Here is a 26,557-nt window from a genome sequence, read left to right as displayed (position 1 = left end):
ATGAGGAGGAGGAGCTGGATGGTACAGTCTGCTTCCTCCATCATAACCAGCAGCTCCTAAACTGGGAGGATGAAGAACTTCCAGAACTTTCCTTTTTAATAAAAGTTTTGTTTTGAAACAAGACTCGGAACGTTGTTCTCATCGAGTCGTTCCTGTGGTGTAAACTGAGGGAACAAACGTATCGGCTCAGGAAACGTTCCATACTGGTCGATCCGTAGAAAGGAGGGTCTGATGCCCTACATACGAGGAGAAACTTCCAGAATTTCTCTGTTTCACCGTTGGACATGACATGAAAGCAGAGCGTAATAGACAAAATCATTTTAATAGTTTTTTGTTGACATCACTGTTTTTATGGAGCTGAAATGTGGCAACACCGATCTGGGATGTCATCAGTCAGTCAGCTGACGGTGTTTGTGTTCTGCAGAGACTCTGGACACTCTGGAGCAGTGGGTGAAGGAGATCTTCATCAAGATCCCCAACAAGTAAGAACTCACACACTCAGGTTGCATTTACATCATGTAGATGATGCACTGCACCTGAGGAAGAAAGGATCAGGTCTATGTTTAGCTGATCAGAAGGGAGGTTCAGAATAGATCAGCTGGTCTTTCATGTCAGGAGTCCAGTTCAGGTCCTCCTGGAAAACTACATGGATAGATGGATGAGGAATGGATGGATGGATGGATGACAGATGGATGGATGACGGATGGATGGATGGATGGATGAATGACGGATGGATGGATGGATGGATGGATGGAGGATGGATGGATGGATGGATGGATGGATGGATGGATGGAGGATGGATGGATGGATGGATGGAGGATGGATGGATGGATGACGGATGGATGGATGGAGGATGGATGGATGACGGATGGATGGATGGATGGAGGATGGATGGATGGATGGATGGATGGATGGATGACGGATGGATGGATGGATGGATGGATGGATGGATGGAGGATGGATGGATGGATGGATGGATGACGGATGGATGGATGGATGGATGGATGGAGGATGGATGGATGGATGGATGGATGGATGGATGGAAGATGGATGGATGGATGGATGGATGGATGGATGGATGGAGGATGGATCGATGGATGATGGATGGATGGATGGATGGAGGATGGATGGATGGATGACGGATGGATGGATGACGGATGGATGGATGGATGGATGGATGGAGGATGGATGGATGGATGGATGACGGATGGATGGATGGATGGATGGATGATGGAGGATGGATGGATGGATGGATGGATGGAGGATGGATGGATGGATGGATGGATGGATGGATGGAGGATGGATGGATGGATGGATGGAGGATGGATGGATGGATGACGGATGGATGGATGGAGGATGGATGGATGACGGATGGATGGATGGATGGAGGATGGATGGAGGATGGATGGATGGATGGATGGATGGATGGATGGATGACGGATGGATGGATGGATGGATGGATGGATGGATGGATGGAGGATGGATGGATGACGGATGGATGGATGGATGGATGACGGATGGATGGATGGATGGATGGATGGAGGATGGATGGATGGATGGATGGATGGATGGAGGATGGATGGATGGATGGATGGATGGATGGATGGATGGAGGATGGATGGATGGATGGATGGATGGATGGATGACGGATGGATGGATGACGGATGGATGGATGGAGGATGGATGGATGGATGGATGACGGATGGAGGGATGGATGGATGGATGATGGAGGATGGATGGATGGATGGATGGATGGATGGATGGAGGATGGATGGATGGATGGATGGATGGATGGATGGATGGATGGAGGATGGATGGATGGAGGATGGATGGATGGATGGATGGATGGAGGACGGATGGATGGATGGATGGATGGATGGATGGATGACGGATGGATGGATGGAGGATGGATGGATGATCTAACATGTCGTTCTGTCTCTAGTGGTGAACTTCGGCCTGACTTCTCTCACCTGCAGCAGCCGTTTGACACACCGGCTTTCAACAAGCTGTACCGAGGTCTGTCGTTGTTGTTGTTGTTGTTGTTGTTGTTGTTGTTGTTGTTGTCGTTGTCAGTAGTGACTCTCCTGTGATGAAGAGGACTGATGAAGACTACTTGACTGTGTTTCAGTGGTTCCTGTGAGGAAGGTTCATGCTCTCACCATCAGCTGGGCCGTCCCACCACAAGGAAAACACTACAGGTGAGTCCGACCTGGTTCTGGGAGTAATGTGATGTCATCGTCCTCTGTGACATCATTGGTCAGCTGACTGTCAGTCTGTGTCTGTCAGAGTGAAACCTCTTCATTACATCTCCTGGCTGATTGGACACGAGGGAGCCGGCAGCATCCTGTCTCTGCTCAGGAAGAAGTGAGTTCTGGAGCACCTGAACCGGCTCAGACCGGGTCAGACTAGGTCAGACTGAATCAGACTAGGTCAACCTGGGTCAGACCGGGTCAGACTGGGTCAGACTGAATCAGACCAGGTCAACCTGGTTCAGACCGGGTCAGACTGAATCAGACCAGGTCAACCTGGGTCAGACCGGGTCAGACTGGGTCAGACTGAGTCAGACCAGGTCAACCTGGTTCAGACCGGGTCAGACCGGGTCAGACTGAGCCAGACCAGGTCAACCTGGGTCAGACTGGGTCACTGTGTGTGTTCAGGTGCTGGGCTCTGGCTCTGTTTGGAGGAAACAGTGAGACGGGCTTTGACCAGAACTCCACATACTCCATCTTCTCCGTCTCCATCACCCTCACCGACCAGGGCTACCAGAACTTCTACCAGGTACACAAACAAGCCGGATGATCACATGTAGACAGGAAGCTGGTTGCCATGGCAGCAGCAGGTGTGTCAGACAGGTGGCTCGGCTGCAGATCTTTATCCTGTTGTGGTTCTGTGTGCAGGTGGTCCACATTGTGTTCCAGTACCTGAAGATGCTGCAGACTCTGGGACCCCAGCAGAGGTCAGAGGCCACCGGAGCAAACTTATTACCATGGCAACAACATGAGCTGCAGCTTTTAGCTAATCCATTTACACTGTTTAATACCGTTCTGGTTCGGGTTCGGCCAGTTCCTGATCTGGAACTAGTTCTCTGAGTCCAGTTTCTGCTTCAGCTCCTCTGTAATGTCTCCACCTGTTTGAACCTGTTGCCATAGAAACCGGCAGTCACTGCAGGTGTGTGTCGTTGCAGGATCTATGAGGAAATTCAGAAGATCGAAGCCAACGAGTTTCACTACCAGGAGCAGGTGCACATGGATTTTATAGACACACTTCCAGCTTTCTGATTGGTCACTGAGTGTCACATGGTCCTGTTTCTGCCCAACAGACTGACCCCATCGAGTTCGTGGAGAACATCTGTGAGAACATGCAGCTGTTCCCTAAACAGGACCTCCTGACCGGAGACCAGCTCATGTTCGAGTACGACCACAAGGTAAGCAAGACTCCTGATCCAGGTTCTGATCCAGACTTCAATCTAGGTTCTGACCCAGATTTTCATCCTGAGTTTGCTCTAGACTGTGATCCAGGATCTGATTCAGACTGTGATCAAGGTTCTGATCCAGACTGTGATCTGGGTTCTGATCCAGACTGTGATCCGGGTTCTGATCCAGACTCTGAGCCAGGTTCTGATCCAGAATGTGATCCAGACTGTGATCCGGGTTCTGATCCAGACTTTGAGCCAGGTTGTGATCCAGACTGTGTGTCCTGTGTGAACGGTGTGTTCAGGTGATTGGAGCGGTGCTGTCCCTGCTGACTCCTGATAGGTCCAACCTGCTGTTGCTGTCTCCGGAGAACGAAGGCCGCTGTCCTCTCAGAGAGAAGTGGTTCGGTACCAGCTACAGCTTTGAGGGTATGAAAAGACCAAGAAAAGACCCAAAGGTCCAGTCAGCTGGGTCTAACCAGGACAAACCTGGACATTATCTGGTAAACCAGGTTTTTAAAGTCTATCTGGTCTCTGCAGATCTTCCAGAGGAGTGGACCCAGCTCTGGGCCGGAGATTTCCAGCTCAACCCCGACCTCCACCTTCCTGCAGAGAACAAATTCATCGGTCAGACCGTGGTGCCTTCACTGACAGACTGCTAGTCGTAGCTGAACCTAGACCTACAGGTGGTAAACTGGTCTGACTGCTTCAATCTTTCCCTTGTTGCCACAGCGACAGATTTCAACCTGAAGACGTCAGACTGTCCCGACTCAGAGTTTCCGGTCAGGATCGTGGACAGTGTGCGAGGCGGTCTGTGGTACAAGAAGGACAACAAGTTCAAGATCCCTAAAGGTGAGTCTATAAATCAGCAACACTGTCTAACATCTGGAAGCAGCTGAAACAACTAGCGTCGCCCCGACATCTGTAACGCGCAGCGTTGCCCCGACATCTGTAACACGAAGCCTGACCCCGACATCTGTAACACGCAGCCTGACCCCGACATCTGACCCCGACATCTGTAACACGCAGCCTGACCCCGACATCTGTAACACACAGCCTGACCCCGACATCTGTAACACGAAGCCTGACCCCGACATCTGTAACACGAAGCCTGACCCCGACATCTGGAACACGCAGCCTGACCCCGACATCTGTAACACGAAGCCTGACCCCGACATCTGTAACACGAAGCCTGACCCCGACATCTGGAACACGCAGCCTGACCCCGACATCTGTAACACACAGCCTGACCCCGACATCTGTAACACGCAGCCTGACCCCGACATCTGTAACACGAAGCCTGACCCCGACATCTGTAACACGAAGCCTGACCCCGACATCTGTAACACGCAGCCTGACCCCGACATCTGTAACACGAAGCCTGACCCCGACATCTGTAACACGAAGCCTGACCCCGACATCTGTAACACGCAGCCTGACCCCGACATCTGTAACACGAAGCCTGACCCCGACATCTGTAACACGAAGCCTGACCCCGACATCTGTAACACGAAGCCTGACCCCGACATCTGTAACACGCAGCCTGACCCCGACATCTGTAACACACAGCCTGACCCCGACATCTGTAACACGAAGCCTGACCCCGACATCTGGAACACGCAGCCTGACCCCGACATCTGTAACACGAAGCCTGACCCCGACATCTGTAACACGAAGCCTGACCCCGACATCTGTAACGCGTAGCGTCTCCCTGACATCTGGCATCAGCCGGTTTCTCTGTGTAACATCTGTTCCTGTTTGTGTTTTCCAGCATACATCCGCTTCCACCTGATCTCCCCAACCATCCAGAAAAGCCCAGAGAAGTAAGACACACCTGGACACACACCAGAGGCCTGAACCAGGAAGATGGATTTTCTCTGATCCATGTAATTTCAGGGTGAACCTGGGGTAGGAAAAAGCAGTAATGATTGTTTTCAGCCTCTTACTTTCCAGAAAAACAAGAAAAAAGGACAATGGAAAAGGTGTCTGTAAACTACCAGTTATGGAATAAACTAAATAACCGTGTTACTAACATCATTCTAAATAACGTTGTTCTAAATAACATGTTCTAAATAACGGTCTTCTAAATAACTGTGTTAATAACGTCATTCTAAATAACGTGTTCTAAATAACGATCTTCTAAATAACGATGTTACTAAAGTCGTTCTAAATAACGGCATTCTAAATTACTTCATTCTAAATAACGTGTTCAAACAACATCGTTCAAAATAACGTGTTCTAAATAACGTGTTCTAAATAACTGTGTTAATAACGTCATTCTAAATAACGTGTTCTAAATAACTGTGTTAATAACGTCATTCTAAATAACGTGTTCTAAATAACTGTGTTAATAACGTCATTCTAAATAACGTGTTCTAAATAACTGTGTTAATAACGTCATTCTAAATAACGTGTTCTAAATAACGACGTTACTAACATGATTCTAAATAATGCAGTCTACAAAACATGTTCAAACAATGTCGTTCAAAATAACGTGTTCTAAATAACGTTCTAAATAACATGTTGTAAATAACAGCGTTACTAACGTCATTCTAAATAATATCATTCTAAACAACGTGTTCTAAATAACGGTGTTCTAAATAACAATGTTACTAACGTCGTTCTAAACAACGTCATTCTAAATAACCGCGTGTTCCTATACCTGAAGCAGTTTTTTTATACATGTAGACCTCCAGCCGAGGGACGTGTTTTTGTTTGTTTCTTCCGTCAGTCACCTGAGTCTTGGAAAATTTATGGAACCATATGCAACCAGTCATCTCGTCATGGTGAGCAATTAATATTCCAACACAAATGCTCACATGGGGGCGGAGCCTCTAAAGACCTGGATGGAGACTATGAAGGAAAGGAAGGAACTGAGGAAGCTCCGCCCCAAACATCATGTCAGTTTATATCGTCCCATCAATTAAATCCTAGAATCTCACTAGTTTACGTATTACCAGAGCCAGCCTTCCTTCCTGGCTGTTGCTACGGCAACAGTGCTACTTCTAGCCTGGATGATGTTTAATTCTTCATATTAGTAAAGAATGACGGTCTGCTCCTCCATGGTGAAGTAGGAGCTCTGCATGTCTGTGATTGGTCAGACGCTGCAAACTCTGCCCCTTTTCTGTGAGCACGCTCTGATCTGGATGGAAAACCCTGGGTTAAGTTACTGGTTGATAACCAGCTTAGTACCACTGATCAGGATCCTGAAAGTCTGGGTAACCCAGGTAACAGAGAAATATCCAGGTATGTTAGTCCGGCTTCCTGGTTCAGGACTCAGGACAGAGAAAATTCCAGCTCAGATAATGATGTTACATGATGCTGCCGGCTGATTGGTCAAAGGTTAAACTGATTCTGATGGAGTAAAAACATCAAACAGATAGAACCAGCAGGAGGTTGAGCAGAACCTGAGCAACATACTGGTCTCTTCCTCCACCTCCTCCTCAGTCTGGTTCTGTTCGACCTCTTCGTCAACATCCTGGCCCACAACCTGGCAGAACCGGCTTACGAGGCAGACGTGGCTCAGCTGGAGTACAAGCTGGTGGCCGGGGAGCATGGACTGATGATCCGACTGAAGGGCTTCAACCACAAGCTGCCGGTGAAGACACACACACACACACTCCATACATCATACTGTAGGTGTGTCTACATGTTGGTCTGCAGCTCCTCCACCAGGCCTGGCTATGTCATTATAACCAGCTCCAAGCAGCTGCTTCGCTGTGACGTGGCTGCCTCATCACACATGTATGTACATGTATGATGAGGCAGTGGGTGCACTTAAATTTTCTAGTCTTATATTCATCTTTTGGTGTTTTGCAAAATAAAGAAACTGGCCTCCCTGCTCCAGTATTTTTAGAGGGGTCTACACCTTTAATGTACAAATAATGTATAAATGATTTATAAATAATGCATTTTGTTACGTTTTCTGTCTGATACTAGAAAATATGCTTTTCTACTTTTACATGATTAATTGGCCAGTGCTATTTATGCCGCTCAGAAACATTAAACTACTTTTATTGTAATATTCTAAAAATGAAAAGTAAATAAATTTAATATTAAACTGAATTCTAAAAAGTATTTAGATTACCAGAAACCAGCTGTGGTTCTGAAGTCAGTGTCTAGCTTCAGGGTGTTTCTACCAACCACAAAATGAAGTTTACTGCAGAACAAGACAGCCTGGATGGAGTTTTATCCACTTTTTATCAACAGAATCGGGAGTTTCAACAAGCCAACGGTAGGCCAGTAACAGCAGAGCCTGAACGAAGATCCAGAGTTTCAACTTTAAAATGCCATAAAATTTAGTTTCACCAATAAACCAATAAAACTGCACCAGTTTGTCTTTGGTTGGGCCTCTGGATCTCTGGGCCTCTTCGTCGGGCCTCTGGATCTCTGGGCCTCTTCATCGGGCCTCTGGATCTCTGGGCCTCTTCGTCAGGCCTCTGGATCTCTGGGCCTCTTCGTCAGGCCTCTGGATCTCTGGGCCTCTTGGTCGGGCCTCTGGATCTCTGGGCCTCTTCGTCAGGCCTCTGGATCTCTGGGCTTCTTGGTCAGGCCTCTGGATCTCTGGGCCTCTTCGTCGGGCCTCTGGCTCTCTGGGCTTCTTGGTCGGGCCTCTGGATCTCTGGGCCTCTTCGTCGGGCCTCTGGATCTCTGGGCCTCTTCGTCAGGCCTCTGGATCTCTGGGCTTCTTGGTCAGGCCTCTGGATCTCTGGGCCTCTTCGTCGGGCCTCTGGATCTCTGGGCTTCTTGGTCGGGCCTCTGGATCTCTGGGCCTCTTCGTCGGGCCTCTGGATCTCTGGGCTTCTTGGTCGGGCCTCTGGATCTCTGGGCCTCTTCGTCGGGCCTCTGGATCTCTGGGCTTCTTGGTCAGGCCTCTGGATCTCTGGGCTTCTTGGTCGGGCCTCTGGATCTCTGGGCCTCTTCGTCGGGCCTCTGGATCTCTGGGCCTCTTCGTCGGGCCTCTGGATCTCTGGGCTTCTTGGTCGGGCCTCTGGATCTCTGGGCCTCTTCGTCGGGCCTCTGGATCTCTGGGCCTCTTCGTCGGACCTCTGGATCTCTGGGCTTCTTGGTCGGGCCTCTGGATCTCTGGGCCTCTTCGTCGGGCCTCTGGATCTCTGGGATTCTTGGTCAGGCCTCTGGATCTCTGGGCCTCTTCGTCGGGCCTCTGGGCCTCTGGTTTGGGCCTGACCCTCGCTAGCGAGCCTGCTGGTGTTGTCATGGTTACTGTGAGTACTGTTTGGTACATTTAGTCATATTAGTTCATTTATAAAGCACCAACTCACAACCAAAGTTATTTCAAAGCACTTGATGAATAAAATGATGAAATTCAACAAGTCGTTTAAAGTAAAATAAAAAAAAAAATAAAGTCCAGTCTATTTTTTTAACCAACCACAAAAAACACCCCTGTGCTCAAAAGTAGAAAATAAAACGACCTACCTTGCTCAGCTATACAATTTTGTCTTCATGTAACTTGGCTTTTTGTTCCTGGCCTCCATGTACTATCAAAATATTGATAGTACCGATACCAGCTTTTTATGGTTTTGGAATCGATTATTTTGTTAGAATATTGATATTTTACTGATTTGGGGTAGAAATGCAGTTTATTATGGCTAAAACTTGCTCAGTCCGCTGCTTGCTGGAGATGTGGAAGGGATGAGGGTACGTTCACTCACATGTATTGGACCTGCCCCAAAGTTCAGAACTTCTGGATGGAAGTCCATCGGTACGTCACACAGATTGTTAAACACAATATACCCCTCCATCAGGGGCTTTTTATTTTGGGTGACCCATCATCTCTTAACAGTCTTCCCTCAAACGATGCCGAATGGGTCCAGGCAGCACTAATGCTGGGTCGTAAACTTACTGGTTCTCAGTGGAAGTCCCAGTTAGCTCCCCCTGTGTCCTCATGGCACAATCATCTTGGTAAATTCACTGCACTGGAACGCCTTTCATACAAGCTGTTAGATAAAATGGATTATTTCCATCTGAAGTGGGACGCATATCTCTCCAGCTTAAATGAGACTACTTAGCATTTTATGATTCTTTCCTTATATATTTCTTGTGGTGGTAAGACTGTATTAGTATTTTCTTTTAGGGTGCTGAACTCTCTCACTGGGTGACTCGTGTTTTATTTTACTAATTGTTTCTCTGTTTTTTTTTTGTTTTTTTTTGTTTTTATTTTAATGTATTTCTTTGTGTTTTGCTTTTACCTTACATATATTATGCATCTTTGGCTGTACTGCTTTGTATCACATAGAAAAAATCAATAAAATTCTAATCATAAAAAAAAAGTCGTTCAGAGAAGTAAAAATGTTTTTTCTGCTTTCTGATAAAAGGTTAATAAACACATTAAAGATGCAACCTGGATCTGGATCCAGACCTCAGTCTGTATCAGAGTCTGGATCCAGACTTAGACCTGGATTTCGGTCTGGGTATGGATCAGGGTCTGGATCTGGACCTTGGTTTGGATCTGGACCTGGGTCTGGGTCTTCCTCACTGTTCCTGGTCCTTCCAGCTGCTGCTAAAGCTGATAGTGGACCACCTGGCCGACTTCAGGACCGAGCCGGGGGTTTTCAACATGTTCTCGGAGCAGCTGAGGAAAACCTACTTCAACATCCTCATCAAGCCCGACAGGCTCGGCAAGTACGTGCACACACCAGCAGGAGGAGCGCGCACGGCTGCAGCCAATGAGAGGAGAGGGGTGGAGACTGTTGTGGGAACGCAGGTGTAACTGTGTGTGTGTGCAGAGATGTCCGTCTGCTGATCCTGGAGCCCCATCGGTGGTCTGTCATCCAGAAGTATCGGGTCCTGACAGACGGGCTGACCGTCCACGACCTCATGGTGTTCGTCACAGCGCTGAAGGCGGAGCTTTACGCTGAGGGGCTGGTGCAGGGAAACTTCACCAGCACGGTGAGACACGTAATGCCACAGAAAGTTTCACCTGTTCAGGTGAAAGTTTGTTTCTCACCTGTGTGATGTCATTTCCTCCATCAGGAGTCCAGAGAGTTCCTGCAGTTCTTCACAGAGTGAGTATTGGTAGCTCTGATTGGTCCAGGTGTCCGTCTGACATGTTCAGCATTTTCTTCCCATTTGCAGAAGGCTGCAGTTCCAGCGTCTTTCTGCAGAGGTCCCTGTTTCCTTCCAGGTGGTGGAGCTGCCTCCCAAACATCATCTCTGCAGGGTTAGGTCTCTCAACAAAGGAGACGCTAACTCCGAGGTCACCGTGTACTTCCAGGTGAGACCACATGACCTCCGAGGTCACAGTGTACTTCCAGGTGAGACCGCCTTGCCACAAAGTGACTACATCCTGACACAGAGGTCACACATCATACATAGGGCACATCTCACATAGGCCACGCCCCCAGCTTTGTAACTCTTTGTTTGTGTTACAGTCGGGGCTGAAGAGGCTCAGGGAGCACACACTGATGGAGCTGATGGTGGTGAGTGTCCACATGATGTTCATACTGAAACCTCCTGCAGGAGGAACATCTGAACCACCAGCTGATCTTCTGTGTTTGTGTTCAGATGCACATGGAGGAGCCCTGCTTCGACTTCCTGAGGACCAAGGAGACGTTGGGGTGAGAACTTCCTCTGGTTTACACCTGATGACGAATCCACCTGTGTAGGTTGAGTTGTGGGGTCCAAGGACGTGTTGGACCACACCTTTCTATACATAGACCGACTTGACCCGCCAGTACAAACCGAAAGACCTGCCGATAGGGACCAACCCGACCCTCCAATACAGACCGATGAGACCCTTCAATACGGAACACCTTGACCCGCCATTACGATCCGACTCGACCCTCTATAACAGTCCAACACAACCCGCCATAACGGACTGACGGACCCTCCAATACAGACCAACTCGACCCGCCAATACAGACCGACTCGACCCGCCAATACAGACCGACTCGACCCGCCAGTACAGTCAACGCAACCCGCTAATATGGTCCGACTCGACCCGCCAGTATGGATCGACGCGACCCGCTATAACAGTCCGACGCAACTTGCCATAACAGTACGATGCAACTCGCATAACGATCCGACGCAACCCTCCAATACAGACCGACTCGACCCTCTATAACAGTCCAACACAACCCGCATTAACAGACTGACGGACCCGCCAATACAGAGCGACTCGACCCGCCAATACGGTCCAACGCAACGTGCCAATACGGTCAATGCGACCCAGTAATAAGGTCTGACACGACCCGCCATAATGGTCCAACGTGACCCACCAATACGGTCCGATGCGACTCTCCAATACAGACCGACTCGACCCACTAATACGGTCCAACACAACGCGCCAATACGGTCCGACGCGACCCGCCATTACAGACCGACTTGACCTACCAATACGGTCCAACACAACCCACGATAACGGACCGACGTGACTTGCCATAACGGTCCGACACAACGCGCCATAACGGTCCAACACGACCTGCCAACACGGTCCGACGCGACCCACCAGTATGGATCGACGCAACCCGCTAACACGGTCCGACGCGACCCACCAGTATGGATAGACGCGACCTGCTATAACAGTCCGACGCAACCTGCCATAACAGTACGATGCAACCCGCCACAACGGTCCGACGCGACCCGTCAAGACGGACCGGCTCAACCCTCTAATATGGTCCGAGACGACCCGCTAATATGGTCTGACAAGCGGACCCGCTGAGGACCCGCCGATATGGACCTGACAACTCTGATTTGATCTGTCAACACAGACACGTTGAGATGTTTGGATCAGCTGGTTGGTAGTAACTCTCCTTTCCCTCCGTGATCTGGCTCCCTCCAGGTACCAGGTGTACCCAACCTGCAGGAACACTTCGGGGGTTCTAGGATTCTCCGTCACTGTGGAAACGCAGGCCACCAAGTTCAGGTGAGCTGACCTGTGTGTGGTTCTGATCTGATCCAGTTTTTTATTTCTGGGTTCCTGAACTGAAGCTGAACTTCCTGCTTGCAGCTCGGAGCTGGTGGAGGCGAAGATCGAGGAGTTCTTGCTGAGTTTTGGCGAGCGTCTGTTGGCCCTGAGCGAGGACGCCTTTAGGACTCAGGTGACGGCTCTGATCAAGCTGAAGGAGTGCGAGGATGCTCATCTGGGAGAGGAAGTGGACCGGAACTGGTCTGAGGTGGTGACACAGCAGTACATCTTCGACCGGCTCGGCAAAGAGGTGGGTTTCCATGGTGATGCCTCATCTGTGCACATTTGAGATTCAACGGTATCGTGTGCCTCCAGTTTGACAGAACTAGAGGCATAAGAAATATTTTCCAGGATTTTCCAGATGTTTCCAAGCTTTTTGCCCCCAGCATGATGCTGCCACCACCATGCTTCACTGTGGGGATGATCACTGGACCAGAAGATGTGTTCCAACATTCACCTGTAGGATCCACCTGTAGGACACATCCAGAATCTCCGACAGTGTTCTGGACCAGTTTTCATCTTTTCATCAGTTCTGGGGGGACGTCCAGGTCTCTGTAACGTCCCTGTTGTCCCACACCAGCTACGCTTACATGGACAAATATTTCATCTATCCGACTGAAATCAATCTGATCTGGGATCCAGCTGACATGTTTACATGAATGAAGTGATCGATCGGTTGTATTTACATCATGACAGATTTAATATGATCAAAACACTTTTGCCGACTAGTTGGGAAGAAATGTTTTTTTTTTAACCTTTTGACCATTGAAATGCTCGATAATCCTGAACTTGTACAGTTTCCAACTAAAGCGTATCCGCGACAGTCCCGTTCTGCTGCTGCCATTGCTCTGGTCAACTCATGACGCCACGTAACCGCCACCTGGCTCAAGCACAGGCTGGGACAACATCCACCACAAAACCATCGGAATGAGTGTGAACATGCTTATTTTTCCTGTTGATCCAATCGTGAAAAGGTTTAAACCGATCGTGAAAAGGTTTGAATCAATCGTGAAAAGGTTTAAATCGACTGTAAAAAGGTTTAAATCGATCGTGAAAAGGTTTAAATCGACGGTAAAAAGGTTTAAACCGATCGTGAAAAGGTTTAAATCGATTGTGAAAAGGTTTAAATCGATCATGAAAAGGTTTAAACCGATCGTGAAAAGGTTTAAACCGATCGTGAAAAGGTTTAAATCGATCGTGAAAAGGTTTAAATCGATCGTGAAAAGGTTTAAATCGATCGTGAAAAGGTTTAAATCGATCGTGAAAAGGTTTGAATCGATTATGAAAAGGTTTAAATGGACTGTAAAAAGGTTTAAACTGATCGTGAAAAGGTTTGAATCGATTATGAAAAGGTTTAAATTGACTGTAAAAAGGTTTAAACTGATCGTGAAAAGGTTTAAATCGATCGTGAAAAGGTTTCAATCGACTGTAAAAAGGTTTAAATCGATCGTGAAAAGGTTTCAATCGACTGTAAAAAGGTTTAAATCGATCGTGAAAAGGTTTAAACCGATCGTGAAAAGGTTTAAACCGATCGTGAAAAGGTTTAAATCGATCGTTAAAAGGTTTAAATCGATTATGAAAAGGTTTAAATGGACTGTAAAAACGTTTAAACTGATCGTGAAAAGATTTAAATCGACTGTAAAAAGGTTTAAATCGATCGTGAAAAGGTTTCAATCGACTGTAAAAAGGTTTAAATCGATCGTGAAAAGGTGTAAACCGATGGTGAAAAGGTTTAAACCGATCATGAAAAGGTTTAAATCGATCGTGAAAAGGTTTCAATCGACTGTAAAAAGGTTTAAATCGATTGTGAAAAGGTTTAAACCGATCGTGAAAAGGTTTAAACCGATCGTGAAAAAGGTTTAAACCGATCGTGAAAAAGGTTTAAACCGATCGTGAAAAGGTTTGAATCGATTATGAAAAGGTTTAAATGGACTGTAAAAAGGTTTAAATCGACTAAAAAGGTTTGAATTGATCGTAAAAAGGTTTAAATTGACTGTGAAAAAGGTTTGAACCGATGGTGAAAAGGTTTAAATCGATCGTGAAAAGGTTTAAACCGATCGTGAAAAAGGTTTGAACCGATGGTGAAAAGGTTTAAATCGATCGTGAAAAGGTTTAAATCGATCGTGAAAAGGTTTGAATCGACTGTAAAAAGGTTTAAATCGATCGTGAAAAGGTTTCAATCAACTGTAAAAAGGTTTAAATCGATTGTGAAAAGGTTTGAATCGATCGTGAAAAGGTTTAAATCGACTGTAAAAAGCTTTAAATCGAGTGTGAAAAGGTTTAAATCGATCGTGAAAAGGTTTAAATCGATCATGAAAAGGTTTAAACCGATCGTGAAAAGGTTTAAATCGATCGTGAAAAGGTTTAAATCAATCGTGAAAAGGTTTAAATCAATCGTGAAAAGGTTTAAATCGATCACGAAAAGGTTTAAATCGATCGTGAAAAGGTTTGAATCGATTATGAAAAGGTTTAAATGGACTGTAAAAAGGTTTAAACTGATCGTGAAAAGGTTTAAATCGACTGTAAAAAGCTTTAAATCGATTGTGAAAAGGTTTAAATCGACTGTGAAAAGGTTTAAATCGATCGTGAAAAGGTTTAAACCGATCGTGAAAAGGTTTAAATCAATCGTGAAAAGGTTTAAATCGATCGTGAAAAGGTTTAAACCGATCGTGAAAAGGTTTAAACCGATCGTGAAAAGGTTTAAACCGATCGTGAAAAAGGTTTAAACCGATGGTGAAAAGGTTTAAACCGATCGTGAAAAAGGTTTAAACCGATGGTGAAAAGGTTTAAATCGATCGTGAAAAGGTTTGAATCGACTGTAAAAAGGTTTAAATCGATCGTGAAAAGGTTTCAATCGACTGTAAAAAGGTTTAAATCGATCGTGAAAAGGTTTAAGCCGATCGTGAAAAGGTCTAAATCGATTGTGAAAAGGTTTAAATCGATCATGAAAAGGTTTAAAACGATCGTGAAAAGGTTTGAATCGATTATGAAAAGGTTTAAATGGACTGTAAAAAGGTTTAAACTGATCGTGAAAAGGTTTGAATCGATTATGAAAAGGTTTAAATGGACTGTAAAAAGGTTTAAACTGATCGTGAAAAGGTTTCAATCGACTGTAAAAAAGTTTAAATCGATCGTGAAAAAGGTTTAAACCGATCGTGAAAAGGTTTGAATCGATTATGAAAAGGTTTAAATGGACTGTGAAAAGGTTTAAATCGACTAAAAAGGTTTGAATTGCTCGTGAAAATGTTTAAATCGACTGTGAAAAGGTTTAAATCGATCGTGAAAAGGTTTAAACCGATTGTGAAAAAGGTTTAAACCGATGGTGAAAAAGGTTTAAACCGATGGTGAAAAGGTTTAAACCGATGGTGAAAAGGTTTAAACCGATCGTGAAAAGGTTTAAATCGATTGTGAAAAGGTTTAAACCGATCGTGAAAAGGTTTAAACCGATCGTGAAAAGGTTTAAATCGATTGTGAAAAGGTTTAAATCGATCGTGAAAAGGTTTCAATCGACTGTAAAAAGGTTTAAATCGATCGTGAAAAGGTTTAAACCGATCGTGAAAAGGTTTAAACCGATCGTGAAAAGGTTTAAATCGATCGTGAAAAGGTTTAAATCGATCGTGAAAAGGTTTAAATCGATCGTGAAAAGGTTTGAATCGATTATGAAAAGGTTTAAATGGACTGTAAAAAGGTTTAAACTGATCGTGAAAAGGTTTGAATCGATTATGAAAAGGTTTAAATGGACTGTAAAAAGGTTTAAACTGATCGTGAAAAGGTTTAAATCGACTGTAAAAAGGTTTGAATCGATCGTGAAAAGGTTTAAATCGACTGTGAAAAGGTTTAAACCGATCGTGAAAAGGTTTTAATCGACTGTAAAAAGCTTTAAATCGATTGTGAAAAGGTTTAAATCGACTGTAAAAAGGTTTAAATCGATCGTGAAAAGGTTTAAACCGATCGTGAAAAGGTTTAAATCAATCGTGAAAAGGTTTAAATCGATCGTGAAAAGGCTTCAATCGAACGTAAAAAGGTTTAAATCGATCGTGAAAAGGTTTAAATTGATTGTGAAAAGGTTTAAATCGATCATGAAAAGGTTTCAATCGACTGTAAAAAGGTTTAAATCGATCGTGAAAAGGTTTAAACCGATCGTGAAAAGGTTTAAACCGATCGTGAAAAGGTTTAAATCGATCGTGAAAAGGTTTAAATCGATCGTGAAAAGGTTTAAATCGATCGTGAAAAGGTTTGAATCGATTATGAAAAGGTTTAAATGGACTGTAAAAAGGTTTAAACTGATCGTGAAAAGGTTTAAATCGATCATGAAAAGGTTTAAACCGATTGTGAAAAGGTTTAAATCAATCGTGAAAAGGTTTAAATCAATCGTGAAAAGGTTTAAATCGATCACGAAAAGGTTTAAATCGATCGTGAAAAGGTTTGAATCGATTATGAAAAGGTTTAAATGGACTTTAAAAAGGTTTAAACTGATCGTTAAAAGGTTTAAATCGACTGTAAAAAGCTTTAAATCGATTGTGAAAAGGTTTAAATCGACTGTGAAAAGGTTTAAATCGATCGTGAAAAGGTTTAAACCGATCGTGAAAAGGTTTAAATCGATCGTGAAAAGGTTTAAATCGATCGTGAAAAGGTTTAAACCGATCGTGAAAAGGTTTAAACCGATCGTGAAAAGGTTTAAACCGATCGTGAAAAAGGTTTAAACCGATGGTGAAAAGGTTTAAATCGATCGTGAAAAGGTTTAAACCGATTGTGAAAAGGTTTAAATCAATCGTGAAAAGGTTTAAATCAATCGTGAAAAGGTTTAAATCGATCACGAAAAGGTTTAAATCGATCGTGAAAAGGTTTGAATCGATTATGAAAAGGTTTAAATGGACTGTAAAAAGGTTTAAACTGATCGTGAAAAGGTTTAAATCGACTGTAAAAAGCTTTAAATCGATTGTGAAAAGGTTTAAATCGACTGTGAAAAGGTTTAAATCGATCGTGAAAAGGTTTAAACCGATCGTGAAAAGGTTTAAATCGATCGTGAAAAGGTTTAAATCGATCGTGAAAAGGTTTAAACCGATCGTGAAAAGGTTTAAACCGATCGTGAAAAGGTTTAAACCGATCGTGAAAAAGGTTTAAACCGATGGTGAAAAGGTTTAAATCGATCGTGAAAAGGTTTGAATCGACTGTAAAAAGGTTTAAATCGATCGTGAAAAGGTTTCAATCGACTGTAAAAAGGTTTAAATCGATCGTGAAAAGGTTTAAGCCGATCGTGAAAAGGTCTAAATCGATTGTGAAAAGGTTTAAATCGATCATGAAAAGGTTTAAAACGATCGTGAAAAGGTTTGAATCGATTATGAAAAGGTTTAAATGGACTGTAAAAAGGTTTAAACTGATCGTGAAAAGGTTTGAATCGATTATGAAAAGGTTTAAATGGACTGTAAAAAGGTTTAAACTGATCGTGAAAAGGTTTCAATCGACTGTAAAAAAGTTTAAATCGATCGTGAAAAAGGTTTAAACCGATCGTGAAAAGGTTTGAATCGATTATGAAAAGGTTTAAATGGACTGTGAAAAGGTTTAAATCGACTAAAAAGGTTTGAATTGCTCGTGAAAATGTTTAAATCGACTGTGAAAAGGTTTAAATCGATCGTGAAAAGGTTTAAACCGATTGTGAAAAAGGTTTAAACCGATGGTGAAAAAGGTTTAAACCGATGGTGAAAAGGTTTAAACCGATGGTGAAAAGGTTTAAACCGATCGTGAAAAGGTTTAAATCGATTGTGAAAAGGTTTAAACCGATCGTGAAAAGGTTTAAACCGATCGTGAAAAGGTTTAAATCGATTGTGAAAAGGTTTAAATCGATCGTGAAAAGGTTTCAATCGACTGTAAAAAGGTTTAAATCGATCGTGAAAAGGTTTAAACCGATCGTGAAAAGGTTTAAACCGATCGTGAAAAGGTTTAAATCGATCGTGAAAAGGTTTAAATCGATCGTGAAAAGGTTTAAATCGATCGTGAAAAGGTTTAAATCGATTGTGAAAAGGTTTAAATCGACTGTAAAAAGGTTTAAACTGATCGTGAAAAGGTTTGAATCGATTATGAAAAGGTTTAAATGGACTGTAAAAAGGTTTAAACTGATCGTGAAAAGGTTTAAATCGACTGTAAAAAGGTTTGAATCGATCGTGAAAAGGTTTAAATCGACTGTGAAAAGGTTTAAACCGATCGTGAAAAGGTTTTAATCGACTGTAAAAAGCTTTAAATCGATTGTGAAAAGGTTTAAATCGACTGTAAAAAGGTTTAAATCGATCGTGAAAAGGTTTAAACCGATCGTGAAAAGGTTTAAATCAATCGTGAAAAGGTTTAAATCGATCGTGAAAAGGCTTCAATCGAACGTAAAAAGGTTTAAATCGATCGTGAAAAGGTTTAAATCGATTGTGAAAAGGTTTAAATCGATCATGAAAAGGTTTCAATCGACTGTAAAAAGGTTTAAATCGATCGTGAAAAGGTTTAAACCGATCGTGAAAAGGTTTAAACCGATCGTGAAAAGGTTTAAATCGATCGTGAAAAGGTTTAAATCGATCGTGAAAAGGTTTAAATCGATCGTGAAAAGGTTTGAATCGATTATGAAAAGGTTTAAATGGACTGTAAAAAGGTTTAAACTGATCGTGAAAAGGTTTGAATCGATTATGAAAAGGTTTAAATGGACTGTAAAAAGGTTTAAACTGATCGTGAAAAGGTTTAAATCGACTGTAAAAAGGTTTGAATCGATCGTGAAAAGGTTTAAATCGACTGTGAAAAGGTTTAAATCGATCGTGAAAAGGTTTAAACCGATCGTGAAAAGGTTTTAATCGACTGTAAAAAGCTTTAAATCGATTGTGAAAAGGTTTAAATCGACTGTAAAAAGGTTTAAATCGATCGTGAAAAGGTTTAAACCGATCGTGAAAAGGTTTAAATCAATCGTGAAAAGGTTTAAATCGATCGTGAAAAGGCTTCAATCGAACGTAAAAAGGTTTAAATCGATCGTGAAAAGGTTTAAACCGATCGTGAAAAGGTTTAAACCGATCGTGAAAAGGTTTAAATCGATCGTGAAAAGGTTTGAATCGACTGTAAAAAGGTTTAAATCGATCGTGAAAAGGTTTCAATCAACTGTAAAAAGGTTTAAATCGATTGTGAAAAGGTTTGAATCGATCGTGAAAAGGTTTAAATCGACTGTAAAAAGCTTTAAATCGAGTGTGAAAAGGTTTAAATCGATCGTGAAAAGGTTTAAATCGATCATGAAAAGGTTTAAACCGATCGTGAAAAGGTTTAAATCGATCGTGAAAAGGTTTAAATCAATCGTGAAAAGGTTTAAATCGATCATGAAAAGGTTTAAACCGATTGTGAAAAGGTTTAAATCAATCGTGAAAAGGTTTAAATCAATCGTGAAAAGGTTTAAATCGATCACGAAAAGGTTTAAATCGATCGTGAAAAGGTTTGAATCGATTATGAAAAGGTTTAAATGGACTGTAAAAAGGTTTAAACTGATCGTGAAAAGGTTTAAATCGACTGTAAAAAGCTTTAAATCGATTGTGAAAAGGTTTAAATCGACTGTGAAAAGGTTTAAATCGATCGTGAAAAGGTTTAAACCGATCGTGAAAAGGTTTAAATCGATCGTGAAAAGGTTTAAATCGATCGTGAAAAGGTTTAAAACCGATCGTGAAAAGGTTTAAACCGATCGTGAAAAGGTTTAAACCGATCGTGAAAAAGGTTTAAACCGATGGTGAAAAGGTTTAAATCGATCGTGAAAAGGTTTGAATCGACTGTAAAAAGGTTTAAATCGATCGTGAAAAGGTTTCAATCGACTGTAAAAAGGTTTAAATCGATCGTGAAAAGGTTTAAGCCGATCGTGAAAAGGTCTAAATCGATTGTGAAAAGGTTTAAATCGATCATGAAAAGGTTTAAAACGATCGTGAAAAGGTTTGAATCGATTATGAAAAGGTTTAAATGGACTGTAAAAAGGTTTAAACTGATCGTGAAAAGGTTTGAATCGATTATGAAAAGGTTTAAATGGACTGTAAAAAGGTTTAAACTGATCGTGAAAAGGTTTCAATCGACTGTAAAAAAGTTTAAATCGATCGTGAAAAAGGTTTAAACCGATCGTGAAAAGGTTTGAATCGATTATGAAAAGGTTTAAATGGACTGTGAAAAGGTTTAAATCGACTAAAAAGGTTTGAATTGCTCGTGAAAATGTTTAAATCGACTGTGAAAAGGTTTAAATCGATCGTGAAAAGGTTTAAAACCGATTGTGAAAAAGGTTTAAACCGATGGTGAAAAAGGTTTAAACCGATGGTGAAAAGGTTTAAACCGATGGTGAAAAGGTTTAAACCGATCGTGAAAAGGTTTAAATCGATTGTGAAAAGGTTTAAACCGATCGTGAAAAGGTTTAAACCGATCGTGAAAAGGTTTAAATCGATTGTGAAAAGGTTTAAATCGATCGTGAAAAGGTTTCAATCGACTGTAAAAAGGTTTAAATCGATCGTGAAAAGGTTTAAACCGATCGTGAAAAGGTTTAAACCGATCGTGAAAAGGTTTAAATCGATCGTGAAAAGGTTTAAATCGATCGTGAAAAGGTTTAAATCGATCGTGAAAAGGTTTGAATCGATTATGAAAAGGTTTAAATGGACTGTAAAAAGGTTTAAACTGATCGTGAAAAGGTTTGAATCGATTATGAAAAGGTTTGAATCGATTATGAAAAGGTTTAAATGGACTGTAAAAAGGTTTAAACTGATCGTGAAAAGGTTTAAATCGACTGTAAAAAGGTTTGAATCGATCGTGAAAAGGTTTAAATCGACTGTGAAAAGGTTTAAATCGATCGTGAAAAGGTTTAAACCGATCGTGAAAAGGTTTTAATCGACTGTAAAAAGCTTTAAATCGATTATGAAAAGGTTTGAATCGATTATGAAAAGGTTTAAATGGACTGTAAAAAGGTTTAAATCGACTAAAAAGGTTTGAATTGCTCCTGAAAATGTTTAAATCGACTGTGAAAAGGTTTAAATCGATCGTGAAAAGGTTTAAACCGATCGTGAAAAAGGTTTAAACGATGGTGAAAAGGTTTAAATCGATCGTGAAAAGGTTTAAATCGAACGTGAAAAGGTTTAAATCGATCGTGAAAAGGTTTAAACCGATCGTGAAAAAGGTTTAAACGATGGTGAAAAGGTTTAAATCGATCGTGAAAAGGTTTAAATCGAACGTGAAAAGGTTTAAATCGATCGTGAAAAGGTTTAAACCGATCGTGAAAAGGTTTAAATCGACTGTAAAAAGGTTTAAATCGATTGTGAAAAGGTTTAAGCCGATCGTGAAAAGGTTTAAATCGACTGTAAAAAGGTTTAAATCGATTGTGAAAAGGTTTAAGCCGATCGTGAAAAGGTTTAAATCGATTGTGAAAAGGTTTCAATCGACTGTAAAAAGGTTTAAATCGATTGTGAAAAGGTTTAAACCGATCGTGAAAAGGTTTCAATCGACTGAAAAAGGTTTAAATCGATCGTGAAAAGGTTTAAACCGATCGTGAAAAGGTTTAAACCGATCGTGAAAAGGTTTAAATCGATCGTGAAAAGGTTTAAACCGATCGTGAAAAGGTTTAAATCGCCCCCCTCTATATCGGATTAAAATTCTTTCCGATCGAGGTCAGTCGGCTCAACTGACATGTGGACATGGAGCACTTTTAATTCGATCAAACGTCCAGTCAGGATAAAAATTTGTCACGTAAACTGGGGATGTGAGGACGAGTACAGCTGGAATTTATCTGGACTTCATTCCAACTTTTCCGAGATGGAATTCCGGGTTTCAATCTGTAGTTTTAGTTTAGGGTGCCCATTCTTATGCAGCTTGTATTGTTTTCCTCCAACACATCAGTTTGTTTTCCAGGTGAATCTGCAGGTCATTAAACGTCACATTAAAGTTCGGAAAATTTTTATTCCGGTTTCAGTTTTTAACGAAAAAACTGGAATTTCATCAGGGGTGTGAATACTTTTTTATCTCTCATCTGAGGATTCAGTGTCTGGAATCAAACCACCAACCAAACCTGCTGATGGTCCACACTCACCTGTGAGCCAGTGGAAGCTGCAGAAGGGGAAGGCAGGTGTTTGGTTCTGGTTCTGATCCACTGTGGTCTGGTTGCAGATTGAGGTTCTGAAGGTCTTCACCAAGGAGGACCTGGTCTCCTGGTTCCTGGAGCACCGAGGAGGCAGCAGCAGAAAGCTCAGCGTGCACGTGAGTGGACATTCCTTCCATCATCCATCCATCCATCCATCCATCCATCCATCCATCCATCCATCCATCCATCCATCATCCATCCATCATCCATCTATCATCCATCCATCCATCTATCATCCATCCATCATCCATCCATCTATCATCCATCATCCATCCATCTATCATCCATCCATCCATCCATCCTCCGTCCATCATCCATCCACCGATCCATCTGTCATCCATCCATCCATCCATCTATCCATCTATCATCCATCCATCCATCACCCATACATCTATCATCCATCCATCTGTCATCCATCCATCCATCCATCCATCCATCCATCTATCATCCACCCATCCATCTATCATCCATCCATCCATCCATCTATCATCCATCCATCATCCATCCATCTATCATCCATCCAACCATCCATCATCCATCCATCCATCCATCCATCCACCCATCCATCCTCCGTCCATCATCCATCCACCGATCCAACTGTCATCCATCATCCATCCATCATCCATCCATCCATCCATCCATCCATCTATCATTCATCCATCCATCCATCATCCATACATCTATCATCCATCCATCTGTCATCCATCCATCCATCCGCCCATCCATCTATCATCCATCCATCCATCCGTCATCCATCCATCCATCATCCATCCATCTATCATCCATCCATCATCCATCTAGCTATTATCCAGCCATCCATCCATCATCCATCTACCCATCCATCTATCATCCATCCATCCATCCATCCATCCGTCATCCATCCATCCATCCATCCATCATCCATCCATCCATCATCTATCATCCATCCATCCATCCATCTATCCATCTATCATCCATCCAGCCATCATCCATCCATCTATCATCCATCCATCTACCCATCCGTCATCCATCCATCCATCCATCATCCAGCCATCCATCCATCCATCATCTATCATCCATCCATCCATCCATCCATCTATCATCCATCCATCCATCCATTATCCATCCATCCATCCATCCATCCATCTATCATCCATCCAGCCATCATCCATCCATCATCCATACATCTATCATCCATCCAGCCATCATCCATCCATCATTCATCCATCCATTATCCATCCATCCATCTATCATCCATCCAGCCATCATCCATCCATCTTTCATACATCCATCTATCATCCATCCATCCATCCATCATCCATCTACCCATCCATCTATCATCCATCCATCTATCATCCATCCATCCATCATCCATACATCTATCATCCATCCAGCCATCATCCATCCATCATTCATCCATCCATTATCCATCCATCCATCATCTATCATCCATCCATCCATCCATCCATCTATCATCCATCCATCCATCATCCATCCACCCATCCATCTATCATCCATCCATCTATCCATCTATCATCCATCCAGCCATCATCCATCCATCTATCATACATCCATCTATCATCCATCCATCCATCCATCCATCCATCATCCATCCATCTATCATCCATCCATCCATCCATCCATCCATCCATCATCCATCCATCTATCATACATCCATCTATCATCCATCCATCCATCTATCATCCATCCATCACCCATCCATCTATCATCCATCCATCATCCATCTAGCTATTATCCAGCCATCCATCCATCATCCATCCATCTATCATCCATCCATCCATGATCCATCTATCATCCATCCATCCATCCATCCATCATCCATCCATCTATCATCCATCCATCCATCCATCCATCATCCATCTATCATCCATCCATCCGTCATCCATCCATCCATCCATCATCCATCCATCCATCATCTATCATCCATCCATCCATCATCCATACATCTATCATCCATCCATCTGTCATCCATCCATCTGTCATCCATCCATCCATCCATCCATCCATCCATCCATCATCCATCCACCCATCTATCCATCCATCCATCATCCATCCATCTATCATCCATCCATCACCCATCCATCTATCATCCCTCCATCATCCATCTAGCTATTATCCAGCCATCCATCCATCATCCATCCATCTATCATCCATCCATCCATGATCCATCTATCATCCATCCATCCATCATCCATCCATCTATCATCCATCCATCCATCCATCATCCATCTACCCATCCATCTATCATCCATCCATCCATCCATCCATTATCCATCCATCCATCATCCATCCAGCCATCATCCATCCATCATTCATCCATCCATCATCCATCCAGCCATCTACCCATCCGTCATCCATCCATCCATCCATCCATCATCTATCATCCATCCATCTATCATCCATCCATCCATCCATCCATCCATTATCCATCCATCCATCCATCCATCCATCTATCATCCATCCAGCCATCATCCATCCATCTATCATCCATCCATCTGTCATCCAGCCATCTACCCATCCATCTATCATCCATCCATCCATCTATCATCCATCCATCCATCCATTATCCATCTATCCATCCATCATCCATCTATCATCCATCATCCATCCATCCATCCATCATCCATCATCCATCCATCCATCTGTCCATCTATCATCCATCCAACCATCATCCATCCATCATTCATCCATCTATCATCCATCCATCCATCCATCCATCCATCATCCATCTACCCATCCGTCATCCATCCATCATCCATCCATCCATCCATCCATCCATCCATCATCTATCATCCATCCATCCATCCATCTATCATCCATCCATCCATCCATCCATCCATTATCCATCCATCCATCTATCCATCTATCATCCATCCAGCCATCATCCATCCATCTATCATCCATCCATCTATCATCCATCCATCTATCATCCATCCATCCATCCATCCATCCATCATCCATCCATCATCCATCCATCCATCCATCTGTCCATCTATCATCCATCCATCATTCATCCATCTATCATCCATCCATCAATCATCCATCCATCCATCCATCCAGCCATCATCCATCCATCATTAATCCATCTATCATCCATCCATCCATCCATCTATCATCCATCCATCTATCCATCCATCCATCCATCATCCATCCTTCATCCATCCAGCCATCATTCATCCATCTATCATCCATCCATCCATCATCATCCATCAATCATCCATCCATCCATCCATCCATCATCCATCCATCTATCCATCATCCATCCATCTATCTATCTATCATCCATCCAGCCATCATCCATCTATCATCCATCCATCCATCATCATCCATCAATCATCCATCCATCCACCCATCCATCCATCATCCATCCATCTGTCCATCTATCATCCATCCATCATTCATCCATCCATCCATCATCCATCATCCATCCATCCATTCACCCATCCATCCATTCACCCATCCATCTATCATCCATCCATCCATCCATCATCCATCCATCTATCATCCATCCATCCATCCATCCGAGTTAAATTCTGAACTTTAGATGTTTCCTGTCAGGTGGTGGGTTTCGGCGTGGAGGAGAACGACCCTCCTGACCAGAGCTCTGACTCCGCCCCCTCCTCCGCTTATGGTGAAGTGAGTCAGCTGACCTTTCTGCCGGCCTTGTTGAAACCGCTGCAGGACGCTACCCTCATCAATGACATCAGAGCATTCACCTCCTCGCTCCCTCTCCACCCATACCACAAAATACTCAGCTAGGCCCCGCCCACTGCAGAACTGGCTCTCAGTGGCAGTAACCATAACAACATGGAGGGTTGAGGATTGTCTGTCTCTGCTTGTGTTATTTTCTTTCTGTGATTGTAATCATGCTACGTTTACTTCCCGTGGGAAATCATTGTCTGTGTTATCCTGAGCTTCTGATTGGTCGAGCAGCTCAGATATCAGGTCAGTTTGTGACAGCGAGCCAATCAGCTGAGAGAACAGAGGCAGAAAACAGTCATTATGTCCTTGTAGCTTTAAATTTTGAAATATGATAATTCCCAGGGGAAGTGAATGCAGCACGCTGACTCAGGGCTCTGGTTTAAAATAAAGAATGCTGATTTTCTCT

At 43.1% G+C, this 26,557-nt stretch overlaps 1 protein-coding gene across 4 annotated transcripts in view; it reads left to right on the top strand.

The window, feature by feature from the left end:
- The window catches only part of nrd1b (nardilysin b (N-arginine dibasic convertase)), a 39,548-nt gene extending 12,991 nt beyond the window's left edge, over window positions 1-26,557 (top strand). For 2 of the 4 annotated variants that reach the window (XM_042006050.1, XM_042006051.1), the window contains exons 9-31: window positions 425-482; window positions 1,943-2,016; window positions 2,129-2,198; window positions 2,287-2,364; window positions 2,658-2,778; window positions 2,898-2,956; window positions 3,185-3,239; window positions 3,320-3,424; window positions 3,718-3,841; window positions 3,953-4,039; window positions 4,145-4,264; window positions 5,184-5,235; window positions 6,860-7,010; window positions 9,927-10,054; window positions 10,159-10,321; window positions 10,406-10,437; window positions 10,508-10,646; window positions 10,804-10,851; window positions 10,937-10,989; window positions 12,213-12,296; window positions 12,381-12,588; window positions 22,476-22,565; window positions 26,008-26,557. In XM_042006050.1, coding sequence (XP_041861984.1) covers window positions 425-482; window positions 1,943-2,016; window positions 2,129-2,198; window positions 2,287-2,364; window positions 2,658-2,778; window positions 2,898-2,956; window positions 3,185-3,239; window positions 3,320-3,424; window positions 3,718-3,841; window positions 3,953-4,039; window positions 4,145-4,264; window positions 5,184-5,235; window positions 6,860-7,010; window positions 9,927-10,054; window positions 10,159-10,321; window positions 10,406-10,437; window positions 10,508-10,646; window positions 10,804-10,851; window positions 10,937-10,989; window positions 12,213-12,296; window positions 12,381-12,588; window positions 22,476-22,565; window positions 26,008-26,208 — 2,300 coding nt within the window. In that variant the 3' untranslated portion in view covers window positions 26,209-26,557. Of the gene's footprint in view, window positions 1-424; window positions 483-1,942; window positions 2,017-2,128; window positions 2,199-2,286; window positions 2,365-2,657; window positions 2,779-2,897; window positions 2,957-3,184; window positions 3,240-3,319; window positions 3,425-3,717; window positions 3,842-3,952; window positions 4,040-4,144; window positions 4,265-5,183; window positions 5,236-6,859; window positions 7,011-9,926; window positions 10,055-10,158; window positions 10,322-10,405; window positions 10,438-10,507; window positions 10,647-10,803; window positions 10,852-10,936; window positions 10,990-12,212; window positions 12,297-12,380; window positions 12,589-12,724; window positions 12,887-22,475; window positions 22,566-26,007 lie in introns of those variants that run through there. The other 2 variants (XR_006012707.1, XR_006012706.1) reach the window with 2 other exon arrangements.

This window comes from Melanotaenia boesemani, chromosome 14, assembly GCF_017639745.1.
Source record: "Melanotaenia boesemani isolate fMelBoe1 chromosome 14, fMelBoe1.pri, whole genome shotgun sequence".
Classification (NCBI taxonomy): domain Eukaryota; kingdom Metazoa; phylum Chordata; class Actinopteri; order Atheriniformes; family Melanotaeniidae; genus Melanotaenia; species Melanotaenia boesemani.
The sequence above is the reverse complement of the archived record's forward strand: the minus strand, read 5'-3'. Positions and strand labels throughout refer to the sequence as shown.